The 20,856-nt window shown below is 44.2% G+C and overlaps 1 protein-coding gene and 1 long non-coding RNA gene across 11 annotated transcripts in view; one reads left to right on the forward strand and one right to left on the reverse strand.

Annotated features, from left to right (window-relative positions):
- LOC142818094 (uncharacterized) overlaps positions 1–15,508 on the forward strand; it is a 159,335-nt gene extending 143,827 nt beyond the window's left edge. The window contains exon 3 of the long non-coding RNA XR_012895558.1: positions 15,176–15,508. This is a non-coding gene — a long non-coding RNA (uncharacterized LOC142818094). The remainder of the gene's footprint in view (positions 1–15,175) is intronic.
- The window catches only part of LOC119173563 (sphingomyelin phosphodiesterase), a 1,093,949-nt gene that overhangs the window by 810,521 nt on the left and 262,572 nt on the right, over positions 1–20,856 (reverse strand). For all 10 annotated transcript variants that reach the window (XM_075896398.1, XM_075896399.1, XM_075896397.1 and 7 more), the window contains one exon: positions 3,901–4,059. In XM_075896398.1, the coding sequence (XP_075752513.1) occupies positions 3,901–4,059 (159 nt within the window). The remainder of the gene's footprint in view (positions 1–3,900; positions 4,060–20,856) is intronic.

A 20,856-nucleotide genomic window follows, 5' to 3' on the forward strand; every position in this document is an offset into this window, starting at 1 on the left:
ATCGAAGGCCGACGCTCCGTTCGCCGCTATCAGTCTGAGACTGCTATCTGTGCGAGACTGCTGCTGTAATTGGACTTTCTGTTTACCGGGCACAAGTTCGCCCAAACAAACAGTTAAATTCCAACAAGAAGTCTCCTGTCTTCGGCCACGTCACGACCCCGTGACAATATTACTAATGTTATAGCAATGGTATTACCCTATTCTGAACTTGTAAATTATTTTATTTAAAAATGTATAATTCGTGATGTTGGGAGTGTGCTACATCGTTTACACTCATTGTATTTGTATTATATTTTCTAAGGGGCTCACAGGCACCTGCATAAACACGCCAATAAAACCGTGTACACAAAACTTTCCTTTGAAAGAACGAAATCCCTATTAAAAATCTTGGGTTGGTGGATGCTGGAATCGTTGGTGGATATGGTGGAAAGATTAGTGAATATGGTGGAAATATTAGTGGATATGATGGAAAGTAGTGGGCATAATGGCTAATGACAGCGAAATTAGAAATGTGATGCATATGGTTGTGGTAGTGGCGAGCCAATGGTACTGACGGCGGAATACGCCGGCTGATGACGACCAGAGTGGAAACAATGGTGGCAAAAGGTGGTGGTGGTGGCGAGCCATGGTGGTGATGGTTGAAAATGCCGGCTCATGGTGGCGAGGCAAAAGGCGTTTGATGGAAGACATGGTGAGCAAGTTGGATGATGGTGGCAGGATGAAAAGCACATGACAGCATTTGAAATCACTTATTTGTATTGTTTCGTTCTTGAATGCGCAGAGATATATGCATACGGCCAAAAAAAAAACTAATGCTGCTGATTACGCTTTCCATACGTTTTTTTTATTACTGTGGTGGCGACAACACTTCAAATTTTGTGGAGCATAAAATATGCGGCCGGGAATATGTTTACATTTCGCGCACGTACTTACATCAGTTTTACACTCACGATGTGTTTCTTTGTTGTGATGTTTTGAAGATTTCAAATGTCACTGTGAATATGACAATAATTTTTTTTGAATGGGCGCGCAGTTGTCCACAAATAAATTGCCTCTAGTTGGCAATTGCCCCTTTCAATGTTAGAGCAGAACACAGTGGTCACTCGATGCCGCTGCGCAAGAAACGAAAGTCTGGTAATTCTTGCACACTCTATTGTTTGAGCTGTACCTTTACGTTAACAAACTGCGTGCGAATCGGCTTAAACTCTCCCTTTCGACATGCGTTGAGATGAGCCGCAGTGAATTTGACTTTCACCCTTCTGTTCTACCACCATAATTTACACCAAAGGTTTGTCATACCGACCGAGCCCCTACAAGTGTTATCGGCCCTTCTGGGTTTCAGAATACACAATTTCGACAAGTAAAAATCAGAATACAGCACAACTGCGGCATCATTTAACCTAAATTAAGCCTTTTTTTTGTGTACGGTGTCCGCGCAAGAAGCGACAAACATCGATGCGACGCGCTTGCGGCACTTCTATCAAATGTACGCCTCCCCTCACTGATAGCAGCCGGTCACACTCACTGGCACTTCACTGGCTCTTATGCGAGAACATAGAGACGCCAATTCGTATGCTTACTGAACCAATATGATAGCATAATGTTTCTGGCGCACTGCATTCATTTAGGGCAAGCCGTTATGTAGTTGTTGCTAACGACAGAGCAACAGCGGTGCGCTGGCACGACTGCGCTGTGCGTTGCGCAAAAAACTCCAAAACCAATTGTGTGGGTGTATCTATTGAATGAGTGTCATAAAGCCTGAAGTGATATCGCCCTTTGGAAGGAGCGAGAAACGAATAATAAACTTGGCAGTAACTGCCGATAAACTCAGTCCAGTGAGTTGTATTTTTTTGCTGTTGTATATTGTAACAAAAACAAAGCGCTGTTGCTATTATCGCAGTGCCAATTGCTACAGGCAGCAGTTGTTCATGTTTATCAAATGTACAAATTTTAGTAGCAGCTGCAGGTCCCGTCCCTCCCGAGTAAACGACAAACAGATCTGAAGTTAAACATTGACTTTTTGAGTTGACTACTTCTTTAACACCCAATCGCCATCTGTTGGCGTGGCGCAGTGTTTGGTGTGCTCACTTCAAAAATTGGATATGCAGGTTTGATTCTGTGCTGTCGCACTTTTAGTATTTTACGGGTGCTTTCTACATCGTTTTCTATACAATTATGTTTATTATTTCTTTAGTGGCAGCTCGTCACGGTGGTTCTGATGCTGTTTCGCACTCCAGCATTGCCGGTTGGAGCACACCATCCACCATCCGCTCCACCATAAGCCACCCTGCACCATGTGCCACTAAAATTTTCACCGCCATAATCCACCAAATGGTGAATGGTGGAATCCGCCATTCCTATGATGGACATTTTTTCAATAGGGATGTGGGTGATTATAACATTAAACTACTCCCCGTTGCTTCCTTCTGAAATTGTCTTTAGCTGTTTATGATTGGTTCAAACAGTCTTTGTTATGCACACAGCACCAGCTTGTTACGCGAGGCGGCAAATGACGCGACAATGAGCTAATACGTGATGACCACTTATGCACGACCACGTTAAAAATAAAAAATGAGCTATTTACGAAACGGCATATTATTTGCCATTGGTTCTCCGGCAATTAAAATTTTCTGTGCGCCTCGAAATTGCCTCCTTTCTATATGATTTCACGAGGCTGGAGAGCATCTCCTTCTGAATGTAATTCAATTAAGCTAGCTGCCAATCACAATAGCACCGGCTACATATAGCAGCTTGCAAGATGAATTATGAGTATATAAATTTTTTCCACTTGCAGCATAACTGTGTCTAGTAGTTTGTATGCGTATACACCTCTCTCAGCTCATACTTGCTTAGAGAAAGAGGAATGGAAAGAAATAAGCAGTGCTGCACTTGTGCGCCCATTTACTGTCCTAGATGTATTAGGAGCTATAAAACACAATTCAAGTTAAGTAAAATCAAGTAGGCCGACTCTTATCTAAGCCTCCTTAGTGCTGAGAACCACGGTCTTTCCTCTTCTTTCTAGTCCGGTGGATGTTGTTAGACAAGCTTAAAAGCTTAGCTTCCTACGGAGCTGGAGTTCACTGCTTTATTCATGGCCACTTTGAAAGCTGCTGCTAAAGCTCCAACTTAGCATAAGCAAGGCTGATCAGGTTTATCAGAGACTAACGCGGAAATAATTTTTGGCGTTTATATGCAGAAAAAATTGAACATCAGAAACGATTCGTCACACTCATCGGTTCGCAACAGCTTCCACAGATCAGCGGTGATGATATACACTTTTCGAAGAGAATTATTTTCCGGAAGCAGCAAATGCTTTGACCAGCCTTTGAAAAAAGTTTGATTGTTCCCATCTGTAACTGCCGCAACAAGTCACACCAGAATAAAGGCATGAACAAGGGATGTAATGTTAGAGGGCCCCTGTTCAGCGCTTGCCTCCTCTGCACTGTTACAGCACAAGACGCGAAAGCGTCGCATAGGCGACGCGCACCGCGAAAAGCCTACAAAAAAAAAATCATCACAGCCGAAATGTTGGCGAAATTTCACTGTGTTGTAAAATAGCCTCGTTACCTTTTTAATCTCCCGTTCGAAGAAAACTCAGTGATTACTGTTGTAACGGAAAACTTCGCCTTACTTGTAAGTTTATCCTGCGTGCAGCCAAGAGAGACCACTGTCGAAAGTGGGGAGGCTCAGCCCCTCAACTTTTCCTAATCGGGAGGGCTCGCGCCTCCCTTGCCCCCGCCTCCGGCTGATAGAATAATGTTCGAACGGCGCGTCGTCTTTTTCTGCCCTGTCTCTAATTACGGACACAGTTATCAACCGTAATCTTTTGCTCGGGATGATCCCTCCTTCGTAGTACACTTTCGTGCTCAGCCGTGTGAAAAAATGAAATTTGGCACAGACCTTTGGCAGCGGGACGGGCGTCACGGGTGGCTTGGTCCTCACTGGCAACGGCACTGTCCAGTTGAGTACACTGCTGGGTGGACACTCATCTGGGAATAAGATGCCGCAAATCTCGGCAGGACTCATTGTTGTGTGTCCAAGTACGTAGAAGAACTCGTCCTGCGCATAAGCAGTCAGGAAGTAGTCTGAAGAAAAATACCTCGTAGCGTAATTCAAAGGAAAAAGACGAAATTGTTGACCGTTAAAAAACCAGTTTTTCCCCCTTAGTTGGAAGAACGCATTCGTTATCTTGTATCATCTCAGCTTCCCATGGAAACAATGAACTGCTCTCCGCACAGCTTTTCATGGTATATTAGTATCAGAGTTTTCTACACTTGCAGTCATGCAAGTGGGAGAAGTAGCATCAGTGACCAACACTCCCAGAATTAAATGCACATACATGCTAATTGAAGAGAACGGAAGATGACAGCTGCTTAACTCGGTTGGTAGAGCATAGGACGCCTTATTTGAGAATCACTGGTTTGGATATTTCTGACGGTAAGTGAACGTTTTGTCCACTTATTTTTCTTCCCATTTAAATCGCAATAACTAGAAATAATGTCAACTATGCTTTTCTTGGTTCTTTGTTCTAACCATATTGTGTCTAGCAAGGCTGACGAGAGCAATACGTATTATGACTGTAAGAGAAAACAGGAAGGAATTAAAAAGCAATAACACCACCTTTCCCTTCGAAAAACGATAAACCGTAGACTGCAGGACATAGAGCAGGAGTAAATTGTAAAGAAGAAAGTAAACTAAGAGGAACTTTCTCCGTAATACGTCGAATGTGTAGAGTACAGTACAAGAAAATCATGAAACACCACTGCATAAGCAAAACATGCAGTTAGGAAATGACAGCATACAAAACATCAAAAACGCGCATTCGTTTTTAGTCAAGTAATGCATGTATAAATCAGTAAGTATGGCACAGAAAAAATCTAACCTGGCACCGATACTTTTGCCTTTTTATATTTTGAGGAAACTATACCGATGACCCCAATACATGAAACATCCTTCGACGTCAGCCTAAGTTTTCTTGCTCACCCAAAGCAAGTGCTCCGAGGCCTTCTGCAGCGGTGCAGAGACTGTTCCTCGTCATCAACAAGCGTTCATCACCCCTAAGCATTTCTACTCAAGAAAAGGACCGACTACATCGTGAGAGTCTCCTGGGTTTGAACCACAGAACGGGCACTTGAAAAATCACATGTAGACAAAGTGCAGCCGCACGACACAATATACTGTTGAAAGAGTCCGTCAAACAGTCTGCGTTAAAAAATATGGATGGCACTCTGCATTTCTGTGTCAAATATTGCCGCCTGAACGAGATCACAAAGACAACGTCTTCGATCACCTCTGAACCGTAAAACGCTTCTCTTCACTGGACCTCCAGAACGGAACAAAAAAGACAGGAGGGGAAACTCCGGGCCGGCGCCAGCGCGAGCATGCGCCACGATAATGTCACCCTGGGAAAAGAGGTTGGCGAACTGGTGTAACTGTATATGGTCCCTACGGGACCAGTGTAGCGCATCTGTTTCTAACGCCGCCGGTGCCGCCAACGCCGCCAGCGTCGCCAGCAAGCATGCATTGCGGAAAAGCTGAGGCAGAGGCAAATTTTGTGTTTTCCGACGCCACCGCTGCACTGGCGCGAATCATCGCCAGTCAAGTTCAAAGTGAATCTGGCTGGTCATTGCCCTAGGGGTAGGTGTTTCGTGTTCACCCCTTTTATGAACACGGTTTATGGATGCATGGGGGTGACTGAGGACCAGCTTCATGTGCGCACCAGGTCTGCAGTTTTACGCTCTACCATCACAGTAGTACATCACAGCCATCAGAATGCTACTTTGACTGCGTGCTCGGCTACAAACTGTAGCGATTGCTCGGAAACCGGCAAGGCTTTTTATTCTATTCCATGAGGAAGAATGATCATGGTTCATCGGCTGCAGTGGTTGCTTCGAATGCAACGGCAAAAACCTATTTCGTGGGGGTCAAAGATATGCGAGGTGAGATTTCCTTCGAACAGCTTACTGTGAGCTGTAGCCCGTGTAATCAACGTATGTTAACAATACGACAATTCCCTGACGAATGTTTCTGATACAGTCGAAACATGACGTATCAGGCACACGCGCTCGTTATGCCCCATCCAATATTAATTCTGCATAGACATTTTTGTGTATGGACGCACTCGCTGCTACCTCTGCAATGATGTGACAACATGAGGAATGTATGTTACAGTAAGGCGTGACTGATTTATCTTGTTCAGATGTTTTCTGCGTAATTGAGTTACTGAACTTAGAAAGCAGAGGTAGGATAGTTTTGTTAAAATAAAACTGCTGTTAAGACGCACCACATAACGAGCTCAGTACCGCAGCTGTCCAGCTGTGCTATCGCAATAGCCTTGGTTTTGTAAAATGGCAGTTTCCGTGAACTCGTACAGTTCTCAAAAACAGAAGAGTAAGATCTATTGAGCATGCTCATTTGTTGGGTGCATTACGCACACTAAAAGCATGTTTGGGAGATAAACACTTGGTAGGACAACAATTATAGGAATAAAGCCATCACACACTCGATCGAGTAGTATTGATTAGCAATTTGTGCTCTGTATGTGCACTGATATGATATATAGGGTTTGACGTCCAAAACCACCTTATGATTATGAGAGACGTCATAGTGGAGGGCTCCGGAAATTTCGACCACACGGGGTTCTTTAACGTGCACCCAAATCTGAGCACAAGGGCCAACAGCATTTCCGCCTTCATCAAAAATGCAGCCACCGCAGCCGGGATTCGATCCCGCGACCAGCGAGCTGTGTGTTCACTGGCATGCAGGATCATTTCACTCCTGATCAATTTATGGATGGAAGATTTGAACGGAATGGAAAAAAGTTGAAATCAAACGCTGTTCCTAGTATTTTCTCTCGTAAGTAAACAGCAACATATGTTCATACTGTGCTTGTTGAAAGAGGCTTTCATAATTTTATTGAACATTGGTTATTATGTTATGTTCACAATATACACAGCTGACTTTTGGAAGACCAGTGATGGAACAGTGCTTACCGGACTTGGCTAATGACATGAAATTCAGATATTCAATCCCAGCCAGGGCAGTTGCTTTTTGATGGGGGCAAAATGCTAGAAGACGATTTAGGTGCACATTGTACGAGCCTCACGTGGTCAAAATTTCAGAAGCCCTCCAATACTACCTTACTTATTTTTATATCTTAATTCCTGATTGTAAAACCCCAAAATAATTATAACACAGTAGCACAAGGTGCACCTACCATACTTCAGGCAGCTGTACCTGAGATTATATGATTAATCTTGTAGTTTCATTCAGCGGTCATTGCTGCCGCCATGAGTGCAGACAAATGCTTGCTCGTGTGAAATGGCATGTTTAATAATGCGCGCACAGGGCACTTCTTGAGTAACCCTAATGTAGGTTTTCCCTAGTGCAAGCGAAATTTGTTTTCACAATTTTTCTGAGGTGTATTTCTTTTTATCATGCAGAAAATTAAGAAGTTTAGTGCTTTTCTTCCACGCCGGACGCATTTGTTCGTAAGGCTATAATCTTGTTCTTGTCGCTTCGTGCAGCGTGCACTCCAGCCCAAATGAGTGCAGACAGATATCTGCTCGTGTGAAATGGCACGGCAAATATTGCGTACAGCAGACACTTACTTGTCATGTAATTCTGATATAGTTTTTCCCAAGTCCAAGCGAGTTTTACTTTCATAGTTTGCACACTGCTTGTTGGAGGCAAGTTTCACATATATAGGATTGAAACGGAGGAATGAACTGTTGTGCTGTACCTATCTCTGCATGCAATGGGCATTCTTTATCTGAGAGCGCATGTATATTCTTCAAGCGTGATGGCAGATGAATCATTAGGAGGCTTTTTAAGTGTTTATGACTACTTATTTGCTCGCAGATGGGATGAAAAGAAAACTTTTAAACGCTAATGCTAGTTTGACAATCTTGCCTTCTTCACTGCTTGGTAAGTTACTGAATGAGAGAGTAGTTTTCTGTCATACGATCAATATTGATGCTAGTGGTAAGCTTATCTACTTATCTCTCCGCAGGGCGCAAATCATCAGTAAAGTCAGAGAGAAAAGTAGAGCTGGAGCGTTGCCTGAATCTAGAATACAAGCAACGGCACAAAGCAGAAAGCAATCATGAGACACAGCTTCAATCAGCGGCAAAAGTTCTTTTATCTGACCAAGCTCGTGTGCTGGAGAAGGGCACGATGCGAGGCAGTTCATGGTCTTTTGAGACTATTCAGAAAGCTCTGGATTTGAAAGTTGCGTGTGGCACCAAAAGCTATTATTTTGTAAAAGAGAATTTTGTGCCCCTACCAGCAAAAAGAACTTTGCAAAAGCAAACTCAGCACCTAAAATTCAGGCCAGGTGAATTTGATAGACAATTTTAAAGAAAAATTTTGCAAACCCCCGATCTTCCAGGAATCCGTAAAGCAGTCGAGGTGTAATTTATAGTGTTGCATTGTTTAGCTTTGAGTCAAGCATTACGAAGTATATGGGTGCGTTTTCATGAGTGTAGTTGTTATGTGCACACTATAGGTAACCAGGAAAGTCTACTAAACTAGCATTCAAAGGGCAACATATTGTCTGATGTAACATCAGCACTCACGTTAAAGCACAGATGTCACTATTATCAAAATGAAGTGTACTTCATGGAGTGAGTTCTATGGTACTAATGTCAAGAGCATAGAGTCGTATACGTCATGCCCTCTGACGCTCCGATACCTATATTTTGTTCTGCCGCAAGTGAAGGAGGCAATCACAAGAGCACCCGGAAGTAGGCAGCTAGTTAGACAGACAGGCAGCCAAATACAGAAATAGATATTGTAACATGACATCTGCAACGAGAGGGCATCAGGTAGACGAGAAAGATGATGAATGCGATGGTGCTCGTGTTGTTGTTGCTGTTGTACCTCCATCTTGGCCACGGCTGTCTCCGACTCTCCTGTATATTTTGTCATTATATTTATTTCAATCATTCTCTCACACCGTGACATTTGGTGGTGGTGCGGGGTACAACATAATATAATGATGCTTCGCAGTGGCCGACGTTTGGATTTTTCCACCATGGGAAATCAGGGACCCGCTCCCGCCGAGGTGACTACAACAACAACTGTTGTCCTTCTACAGCTAAAAGATCCTGACACGTTCTGTGACACTGATGATGTCGACATCGAAGAATGGTTGCCGTTGTATGGACGTACAAGTAAGAATTACGGCTGGAATCAAACTCTTATGTTGGTCAACATCCTGTTATACTTGAAAGGAGCAGCAAAGGTGTGGTTCGAAAACCACGAAGATAAAATTGGAAGCTTGGATGCGTGCAAGGAAAAGATGCGCGCCCTTTTCGGCAAGTGTGTGGGTAAAAAGACAGTCGCTGAAGTTGGCATCTCATGCGGAAACATCAGCAGAGTCCTACGTGACTTACATACATGACGTGCTCGCCCTTTGCCGAAAAGCGGAAAATGACATGGAAGAAACCGAGAAAGTAGCACACATATTAAAAGGTATTGCAGATGATTCGTTCAACCTTCTCATATGCAAGGACTGCAACACGGTTGACGCCATCATCAAAAAGTGCCAGCGTTTAGAGGCCGCAAAAAGTCGACGTATCGCCCACCATTTCACTCGACTACCAAACATAGCAGCAACCTGGTCGTGCGAAGACGGGCCTGCACTACAGACGCCGTTAACTGCAGAGCATGTGACCACGATCGACAGACGTGAACTTAAAGCTCTGTCTCCTGCGTCCACGTGCTCCCAGGCCTGGGAATCAAGCCCTCACATGGTGCCACTGGCACATGCCATTGTGCGACAAGAGCTTTCCCGTGCTGGACTGGCATCAGAGTGCAATACAGCTCCCTCTCAGCCGACCGACCGTGATCGACCCCCTGTTTCGTACTCCGAAAGCCAAAACCTTCCGGTGCGCCCTCGAAATTGAACTGAGTTGAAAACTACTGACGATCGTCCGATTTGTTTCAACTACCACCATATCGGACATGTAACCCGCCATTGTAACAAAATGGTATTGGCATCAGGCATCCTATGGGTACACCCATCGCCCAGAGAGGGATCATGGACGCTTTCAACCTTACCGGGAATCACCTGAGGCCACCAGTGAAGACTTTCCTTTTATGCCGCCATATCGTCATCGTTCTCCACCTCCGCATGCTCACCAGTCCCGTTCACCGCTCTCCCGTCGCCCATCGTCTCACTCACCCCAATTTCGCCGACCAACGTCGCCGACTGACCACCTGCCACGGTAAAACTAGATGATGCAGTTCCTGGAGGTGATGCTGCATCGACCACTTGCCTGCCAAATCCTCTGACCATGCTACCGACTCGACGAAACCTTATTGACGTTGAAGTAGACAAAACACCTGTTGTTGCACTTGTGGACACAGGGGCTCACATACCAGTGATTAATGCAGAACTTGGTTGCCGCCTTAGAAACGTTTTAACGCCACCCACAGTACCGCTCATTCAGGTCGCCGACGGTGGCACATTTCCCGTGCTTGGATGTGCTCCGCGCGTATAAATGTTGCCGATCGCTCCTCGACAGTGCTGTTTGCTGTGCTCGAGAAATGTTCCCATGAACCTATTCTCGGCGTGGACTTTTTATCCGCCCACTCTGCCGTTATTGAATGTGGAACAGGCATGCTTCAATTTCATTTACCGTGTTACCATGACGACCCAACACCAGCACAACCACGTCTGTGTTCTGTAAATCACGGTCGCCTAGCACCTCAAGCCGTTACCTACGTGAGTCTGAGATGCGTTCCTCCTGTTCCCTACGGTGCCTACATGTTGACACCTATTGCTGACGTTCTGCTGGCCAAAATTGTTGCCGAGCCTCACGCACTTTTGACAGTCACGGGAAATACAGCATCTCTTCCGATCCTAAACTTCAGTTGGTGCACTCAAGTTATCTCAGATGGTATGAATCTGGCAAAAGCTTCTTCTATAGATGCTGCCATTTCGGCGTTCGTTGCCAAATCCACTTCGTCATCTGCCGATTCTCCTCATCTAAGAGCGCAGCGGATGCCACCATCGACAAAATGATCGCCCCTGACCTTCTTCCAGCACAGACAGCTGATATCCGACACCTGCTGAAATCTTACCGTGACATCTTTGATTTTGATGACCGCCCTTTGGGTCAGATATCCTTCGTAACTCATAGAATTAACACTGGTGACGCCAGCCCCATCCGACGACGTCCTTATTGAGTGTCTAATGCTGAGCGACAAGTTATCCAGCACGAAGTTGAAAAAATGCTCACAAAAGACGTCATCGAACCTTACTGCAGTCTATAGGCATCGCTGGTCGTGCTAGTCAAGAAGAAGGATGGCAGCTGGCGCTTCTGCGTAGACTACCGTCATTTAAACAAAGTAACAAGTAATGACGTGTATCCACTGCCGTGGATTGACGATGCTTTCGACTGCCTATACGGGTCTGCCTACTTTTCATCTATCGACTTACGATCGGGATACTGGCAGATTCCTGTCGATAATCGAGACCGTGAGAAAACCACATTCATTACACCTGATGGACTTTTCCAGTTCAAGGTTATGCCATTCGGATTATGTAATGCTCCAGCTACATTTGAAAGGATGATGGACTCTCTCCTGCGTGGACACAAATGGTCCACATGCCTGTGCTATCACGATGACGTCATTGTAATTTCACCTATATTTGAAAGCCACCTTAGCCGCCTATTGGCTGTTCTTGAGGTTTTCCAGACAACAGGACTTCAGCTCAACTCTTTGAAATGTCACTTTGGCCGTCGCAAAATCACTGTGCTTGGCCACCTTGTCAGCACTCGAGGCGTGCAACCTAACCCTGACAAAGTTAGAGTAGTCAAAGATTTTCCCGTACCACGTTCCGCAAAAGAATTTACGTAGTTTTATCGGCCTCTGTTCTTCCTTTCGGCGTTTTGTGAAGAATTCTGCTGACATTGCTACCGCTTACGGAACTACTGATGAAGGACATGCCTTTTTATTGGGGTACTGACCAAGCGACTGCCTTCAGCACATTTACAACATTACTTACTTCCCCACTCATCTTGGCCCATTTCGACCCGTCAGCACATACTGAAGTTTTTACCGATGCAAGCGAACAGGAAATCGGTGCTGTTTTCGCTCAGCGGCAATGAGGACAGGATCGCGTCATCACTTATGCCAGCCGCCTCCTTTCCACTTCCGAGAGCAAGTTTTTCATCACAGAGCGTGAGTGCCTCACACTAGTCTGGGCAGTCGGAAAATTTCCACCATACTTGTTTGGCCGCACCTTTTCGGAAATAACGGATCACCATGCCTTGTGCTGGCTGTCGTCCCTTAAAGATCCAACTGGACGACTTGGTCGTTGGGCCTTAAAACTCCAAGAATACAGCTTTGCCGTGGCATACAAATCTGGCCTATTGCACCAGGATGCCGACTGTCTATCCCGTCACCCCGTGGACCCACCCGACCTTTCAGCACATGATTCTGACCCTTGTGTCCTCGCCATGTCTGCTTTCATCGACATACGCAAGGAACCGCTCAACGATGTCCACTTGCGGTCTATCATGCAGAGTCTACGTTTGCACCACGTAGACCCGTCGCTACACTTGTTCGTTCTACTTGATGGCATTTTTATTGACGCAACACCAGCGCCGAGGGACCAGAGCTACTACTTAAAGTTCCTGCGACACTCCGTCCTGCTGTTCTGACACAGTTTCACGATGGTTCATCCGCTGGACATCTCGGGGCCACGCGCACGTACGATCGCGTGCGGCGTAGATTCTTCTGGCCAGGCTTTTACCGCTCTGTGTTGCTGCTTGTGAGTCCTCCCAGCGCTCCAAACATACCTCTTGCCACCAGCTGGTCCAATCCAACATATAGACATGCCCACCATCCCCTTCTACAGCTTCGGTCTTGATCTCGCTGGACAATTTCTTACTTGTCTCACTGGAAACAAGTGGATAGCCATGGCTACTGACTACGCCACAAGATACGCTATCATACGAGTGCTACCAAGAAGCTGTGCCACTGACGTCGCGGACTTCTTGCTTCATGACGTAATTCTTTACCATGGCGATCCTCGACAGCTGCTGACCAATCGTAGTCGCTCAATTCTTTCAAAAGTAGTAGATGACATCCTGGGCTCGTGTTCTACGTGTCACAAGCTCACTACAGCCTACCACCCGCAAAGAAATGATCCTACCGAGTGCCTGAATTGAACCTTGACAACAATGCCCTCCACGTACGTTTCTAAAGATCACCTTGATTGGGATAGTACATTGCCTTATGTGACATTTGCGTACAATTCGTCACACCACGACACCGTTGCCTTCACTCCCTTCTATTTATTGTTCGGCCACCATCCAGCGTTACCCTTCGAGATACTTCTCCCATTGACTACGCAGACGGGTACATAGCACGCCCGGAATTCCACTGCTCGGGCTCAAGTGGCCCGCCAAATTGCACGGGAACGTCTTGTTGGCTCGCAGCTCTCTCAAAAGGCCCACTACGATAGCCATCACAGAGTTGTTTCCTACTCTTCAGGTTCATTGGTCTTCCTCTGGACACCATGCCACCACGTCAGCCTCTTTTCAAAGCTCCTATCTTGCTAATCGGGACCTTACAAGGCTTTACGCTGGCTTACTGAGGTCACATATAAGATAGCTCCGTTGGACAGCCAGTCATCATCGTCCGCACCTGCCACTGACGTTGTCCACGTGTCCCGCCTGAAACCATACATCTCCTCATGATGCTTCTCTCCTTTAGGCGCCGAGTCGCTGCTACCGGTGGCGGGAGTTATATGTTACATAACATTGGCAACAAGAGAGCATCAGGTAGACGACGAAGACGATGAATGCGATTGCGCTCGTGTTTTTGTAGCCGTTGTACCTCCATCTTGGCCGCAGCTGCCCCCGACTCTCCTGTATGTTTTGTAAATATATTTATTTCTATCATTCTCTCACCCCTGTGACCGCAAAAAGAAAGAAATTCTCAAAATGACCTCTGTTTCTTAAGAAACGATGTGCATTCACTATTAATACTTTTCTTACTTATAGTGTGACATGTGCATTTTTGAAGGCATATTGGATGACGTGTTTGCGGTGCTAAAAGAAAGGCCTTCGTCACTGCAACCGCAAGAGCGCCATGCCTGCTTGCTTATGGACAAAATGCAGCTCATTCGAGGCCTGGGCTTTGATGCATCAACTACAAGCATCATAAGTGTATAAAACTGTAAACTGGTTGTGTTGTATTATTTATGACACAAACAAATATGCACTGGCTTGTCGGATAAACTAGGCTTTTGAAATTAGTAACTCTGTGTGTGACAGTGTAATTCGGAAACGGCACACTCAAACCAGTGTTGCGCAGCATCCCCCTAAGTTTCTATTTCATTCCAGGGAATTGGGATTTGCTGTAATTTCAATCCTTTTAATTTCTCTCAATGCGAAAAAACTGGGATCACTACCACCTTGGGAATGGCATGGTCATTCGATTCCTTTCCTTCGATTCCTCAATGTAGAAAATGCACCTTGATAGTTTCTTTGAGTTAAGAATGAACAAGCTCATACAAGTAGTATATTGAAAAGCTATAATAGCTGCTAGAGTACATAAACCTCGTTAACTTGGTCGAGGTATATTAGTCTGGGGGCATATCTCATGCAGTAAAGCTACCCTATACTAATTCCCATGAGAGCCGTTCCACCGCCACACATAGCATAGTAACAAAACGCTCTAGATCTGCTGGTATAACTTAGAACACTGCATCACCGCTTGGGCACCTTGTGCCGTTGCATCCAATACAGAAAACAGGGCTGCACTGGTCGTCGGCACTCACTCTTGTCAAGCGCGCATCGCTGACATTAACGGAGTGGAAAAAACTTTGTGTTTGCCTGCGTGCAGACATGCAATGTCTTCCTTGTGGCAAAGGTTGTTTACGTGTGTCAGGTACTAAACTGCTCGTGAGATTAAGATCAGGCCGTGCATAGAATATTCGCCCCTTTTGTTTACGGTATCAATGAAAACCAACGTGCGGGGACAATTTGTTTGTACGCCAACTGATGCCACGGTTTCTTGTTTAACAATCTTCAGGTTGTTAACACTTTTACACCACACATACCCTTGGCTTTGCAGAACTAAAGGTTACCCTTGCATTTCAAATTACAATACTTGCACTGTAGTAATCTCACGAAATAACTGCTTGGTATTGCAGGTCATCCAACGGTCAGGCCATCCAACTTTCAGGCCAAGGAAGAGCTGGCGACGCAAGCTCTTGTTTTCATGCTGGCTGGGCTGACAACTCGATGGAAGCAGGCAGTTGCCTACCGCTCCAGGTGTCATTGGTTTGATACCATGTGTGTTATTGTGAGCTTTGAGTTTGTGCACAAGTTTAGGCAGTATTTAGCATAGGTTTGTGAAATCTATAAAAGACAAATGCTCCAGCTGTGGAACAAATGGTAATAAAATCGCAAAATATGCAATTGTATATTCGTTTAAATTTGCAGTGTGTTTTCTTGGCAATACCTTGAGGACCTATTATTTTGCGGCCTTCACTTATTTACAGTTTGTTTCTTTGATGCTCAGTAGATTAAAAAGTGCATTTTTTAAGTGATTAAGAGAGCGGAAGCTGTGGCATTACTGTTAATGCAGTGGGCACTGATATGGGCCCATGCAACATTGCAATTTGGAGACTTCACGGAATTCATGCCTCAAAATATGAAAAACATCAGACATCATGCCCCCACCCCTGTGACAGTAAGCGAAGGCTACATTTTTTAGCGGACCTGCCTCATTTGCTGAAAATTTTGAGGGATCTTCAAGTAAGAGGCCAAAATATCATCCTGGACAATATGACGGTTGAGAAGAACAAATTGCCCAGCAACAAGGTCCGTTTTAAAATGCATGATAAGTTCTTACCTGAAGTACCACTTTGTAAGATTATGGTTACGCTTCCAACTACTGTGCAAATGATGTTAGAGCTGTAGACTTTAATGTTTAAAAATACCATGACAGTTGTAGTTATGGCACTATTGTAACTTTTTTGTTTTACAGGTCCGTCCTGAACATGTGCGACAAGCGTGCGCTATACATGAAAAACACACACTATAGAAAATTCCACATTTAAAAGTCCAAATTTTTGTCACCCTAATGAGTTGCGTTGGGAAACCCATGGAGCGATTAGTTCACAAACAATTCACATGGTTCCTAAAAAGCCACAACAAATTTTACAAAAAATGAATGGGTTACGCCAAGGCCGGTCGGCTGTCGACAGTGTCATCGCCCTTGTTTCTTCCCTTGAAAAGGACCTCTCCGCTGGTCGAATTTTGGCAGCCGTATTCCTCAACATCAAGGCAGCTTTCGACTCAGTCTTTCATAATGCCATTTTCGCCATCATGGAAGAATGGAGAGAATCTTTGCCTAGAAGAGCATCTATACAAATGAATCGAGAGCTATCTAGAGGAGCAGAAAATATATGTGAGCACTGCAAATCGTCCCACACACTTCTATACAGTAGAGAAGGGTGTACCCCAGAGTGCCGTGCTGATTCCGCTACTTTTCAACCTTACCCTCATACACATAACAGAGTCACTTCTTTGATAAGTACACATTGCGATTTATGCTGAGAACATCTGTACCTAGACCGCTTCAAGGTCACGTTACGTGACAAATAGTGACTTCAAAAAGCTTTACAGAACATCTCCACATATCTAGTGCCCCAAAGCATGCATCTTTCACCAGAAAAAAGCACAGCCATCGCTTTCACAAGAAAGAAAATGAGCAAGAATGTACTACTCCTCGGTGGACAGCCGCTGACCTATGTAAGGTCTCAAAGATTTCTGGTATTCATCATCGACGGAAATATTTCTTGGTCTCCTCAGAGGAAGAAACTTCGAACTAGAAAAGTAGAAGCAACTTAACTCTTCACACTCATGGTTGGAACGCGATGGGAATGTAGTTGCCGCTCAATGGTACTGCTCCAGAGAGCGTACATTGAAGGAACATTACGCTATTGTCTACCAATGCTTCATTGATTATCCCCAGTACATAAGAGAGTTTTGGAAGCTGCACGCAACAGCTGCCTACCAATATGTCTAGAGCTCCTGAAGAGCTCCTCAGCTTTGGGAAATATAGCGGAAGCAGGATGTTTCCCACTGGATGTCATCTCTATCCAAGAAACCTTGCGTACTCACATTCGACTTGCTATAGAACACAAGTAAAAATCATTTCCTGTACCGAGTTCACCTAAGGCATAGCAATTATTCGTTTGGCAAAGCTGTGCGAATGCTCCAGCTCTCTCCTGTGAATCAGCCACAAAACCTAATGCCTACAACATTTCTTCCCTCGATACTTTCGCCTCTAACTATAAAAAAAGTAGTACCTGGCATCAATGGGGCAATAAGACGAATGTCACAGGCTGCGCTCATGCAGACTACTCTTCTCTTTTTAGGCGATAACTATGCGTAGCACTTGCATATTTGCACCAACGCCTCAACCATTCAGTAGACTTCCGCTTATGGACTTTATATGCCTTCTAGAAGACAAATTCTATTCTGTCGACTGCAACGAAAGACATCCTCGACAGCAGTATAACTTCATGGCATCAAAGAAGCTGTGTTTTACATTTGCGCCAAACGCCCGACCGATGGGTAATTTTCACTGACTCCAAAGGAGCACTACAGGTAATGTTTAACCTCATAAAGAAAACGAATTTTCACCCCATTTAAAATCGACAGAGCATGTCTACATCATCTGGCTGCGACCGCTGGGAACTCTATCCTATTTCAGTGGATACCGGCTCATTATGGCATTTCCACCAACGAAAAAGCAGATGAAGCAGCACGCAAAAGTCTTCGACCCCACAATTACAGATCAACTTATTTTACTAAATTAGATGCAGCTCAAATGGTCAAAAAACTTGCGATTGAAGAACTTAGGAGACGCTGGAACCTTCTCACACATCAGTATGCCTTTCTTCACTCAATCGACCCCTATCTGAGAACAAGACTCTCATGCAAAATTTCTCGTCATCTGGAAATGCTATACCATCGTCTACGTCTAAGCACTGCCTATGTTAACATCTTACGGTACCGCTTCTGTCAGTCAGCAAGTTCGTGTTGAAGCAACTGGGGCTCCATATAATTTGTGGAACATATATTCTCTGAGTTTAGAGCATATGCTGTAGAACGTGCGCTTTATGAACATTGCATGCATTCGATTACCGAGAGAAATTTTTTTCTTGACTGTGTATTAAAATCTTTAGCCTGCGCCACTTTACAGAGGCATGCTTTGAAACTGTTGTTTGCGTACTTCGACAGCATCAGTCAGCTAGACAAGCTGTAGCTGTAGCTTGACACCATGGAAAAACTATTAATGTGAGCTCTCTATAAATAATCAAAGAGGTGGCCACTTTCTTTCTTTTTATTCTATCATCTATTTTACATTTTGTCTTTTTTCTCTCTCTTTTCCTATTCTCACTTTTAATCATCAATCCCCTTCCCCACGCAGAGTTGCAAGTCAGTGAATTTTCTATGCCGGCTGAATTCTCTGCATTTCAAGAAAGAGTTCTCTCTCTCTCTGTCTCCAAGACTTGGATCTCAACCATTACGAAAAGATGAATGTTGCCTCAGCACATGCACTTTTGCACCATAGCACAGCTGCAGCTTTGAAATACATGGTGAGCAAAGTCTTTCTAACAACTGCAGCTCTAACAACCGCATTTTTTATCGACCATGTATTCTCCTGAATCTCAATAATGACGTCAAGGACACAAAAGTTGGCAACAAGCAATCTATGGCCTGAAAAAGTGGATAATTAAAAAAATGAATACATTGACCTATTTGCCAACTTAAGGATAGTTGACAAGGCTGGCAAAAGAGGTTGGAAACCTTTAGAAAACTGAGCTATTTTGTGAACTGTTGCGGCGTTGTCCTTGAGAGAGTGCTATATAACTCAGAAATACTGCAAGTTTTTCATCCTTAGTCGAGTGAGCCAATACGCTCTAGAAAATTTGTTCAGTTCACTCAGGTTCAAAACACCTGTGCCCGGTGACAGAGAATTAGATTCAACTTTTAGAGTGACTGTGGCCGCTGAATTTCCTCTACTTAGTCGGAGTGGCTCGTAAGGCATTGATGACTCTGAGGATCTCCTTTTTTAAGAGATAAAGAACTCGATGCTCATTTCAAAGAAGATCCAAATGAAGCTGTGGATGTTGATGATGGCATCTTTGATTTTTGTCAACTATAACAGGATAGCTTAGACTATTTATCAGGCTTTGTTGCATATGTTGTGATGCATGAGCGTAAACTGTGTTGAACGTGCCATCTGGGCATTGTTGTTGGGAGCAAGTCCCAGCGCTGTTAGTTTGAAACGTTATGTCCCAAAAGGCCCAGCCGTGTCGAACGTGCCATCTGAGCATTGTTGATGGAGGCAAGTCCCAAAGTTTTTAGCTTTGAAATGTTATGCCCAAAAAGGCCGAAATCCTTCGAAAGTGCTGTCAAGGCCTGTAGGGAAGGTCACGAAGGCTTGTGAAAATTTATTTCATGCCTATAAAGCTAATCTTCTCAACTCCAAGGGAAATCTCATTAGCCTTAAGAGAATGGTTTTAAGAAAACAAGACCTTTACCAAGACTTTTCTGCATGTCACACTGTTGTGGAGAAGCTTTGTCTCATTTTTTTTCTTTGCCAACTCAGGTTTGCTTTAAAACAAAAAGATGTTGAACACTTCAGCAGGCTGCGACAGTCTGGAAAATGTGCGTCGAAGAGTGTTGGCATGCGTGTACTTTGTCAAAGTGCATCGTAGTGTAACGCAGTGTTATGGTTGCCACATGTTATTTTGTCATCATTGGTAAACTCATGCTTTTGTTGATCTTTCTGCATCGACATGCAATCATCTGTATTTCTTGCCATTTTCTACAGAAGCATGCTCTGTACTGACTCCTGGTATTCACCACTCTTAGTGTAAGCAGCATGTCACAAGAAAAATTCTTCTGAGCATTTATGGTTGCTGTACAGCAGTAATAGGTTCATGGCTAAAGCGTTTTGATAACAAGTACGCTTGTTGCAGGTTTCTATTGATTGTGTTGGGTTTTCTCCTATATTATTTATACCAAGTTTCCCATCTCGAGAGCTTTATTTAGTAGTCTTAGAATTATGCTTCTCAGATGTATTTCTGCAGCCTCAGGCTGCCATGTCCAGGTGAATATTTCAGTCAGGAAAGCTCAATCGAACAGAAGAAGTACATCAATAGAAGTACATCAATAGAAGAAGTACATGTCTTTTGCAAGCAAGCTTCTCAAGTCGGAATTTATTTTTCAGAATTGCACATTGGACGAAGGGTGTTTACGTGAAGTATACTGTAATAAAATGTTTTGAGTGTAGGTTCCTAGGGCTGTTTTTGTGGAACAACAGCTCATTTTACCAATGGTTGCTTGTATGCAAACGCAACACTGCCCAAAGGCCACTGAATGCAGAGACTTATGCAGGATGAAACAGGTTTCGGTTGCCTGCTGCTACAGATATCTAGTCAGCAGCTACACAAAATTATCTGCTCAAAGTTACTGCTTTTCTTTTTACCTTGTGCGCTCATATATTTCCAAATTATCTCAGCAGTGTATCGCAAATTTTTTGTTCCGTGCTATATTGTGAACCATGTTCTTAGGGAAATGTTATTCAAAATGGAGTCGAAATTTTTGTAATAGCTTGTGATTTTAGTGTCATAAATGGTGTATAATTACAAATCCTCGTAACATATCTCCTTGAAATGTTTTATAATTTTTGTAACAACTATTCTTGCCTTTGTAATTTTATGTGCTTGAAAATCAATAGATAAGTAATCAGCTTTTATTCGGTCCTCACAATCATGTTCGTTCTTTGTTGCTCATTTTTCTGTCTTAT

Source organism: Rhipicephalus microplus, chromosome 5 (genome assembly GCF_043290135.1).
Source record: "Rhipicephalus microplus isolate Deutch F79 chromosome 5, USDA_Rmic, whole genome shotgun sequence".
NCBI classification, from domain to species: domain Eukaryota; kingdom Metazoa; phylum Arthropoda; class Arachnida; order Ixodida; family Ixodidae; genus Rhipicephalus; species Rhipicephalus microplus.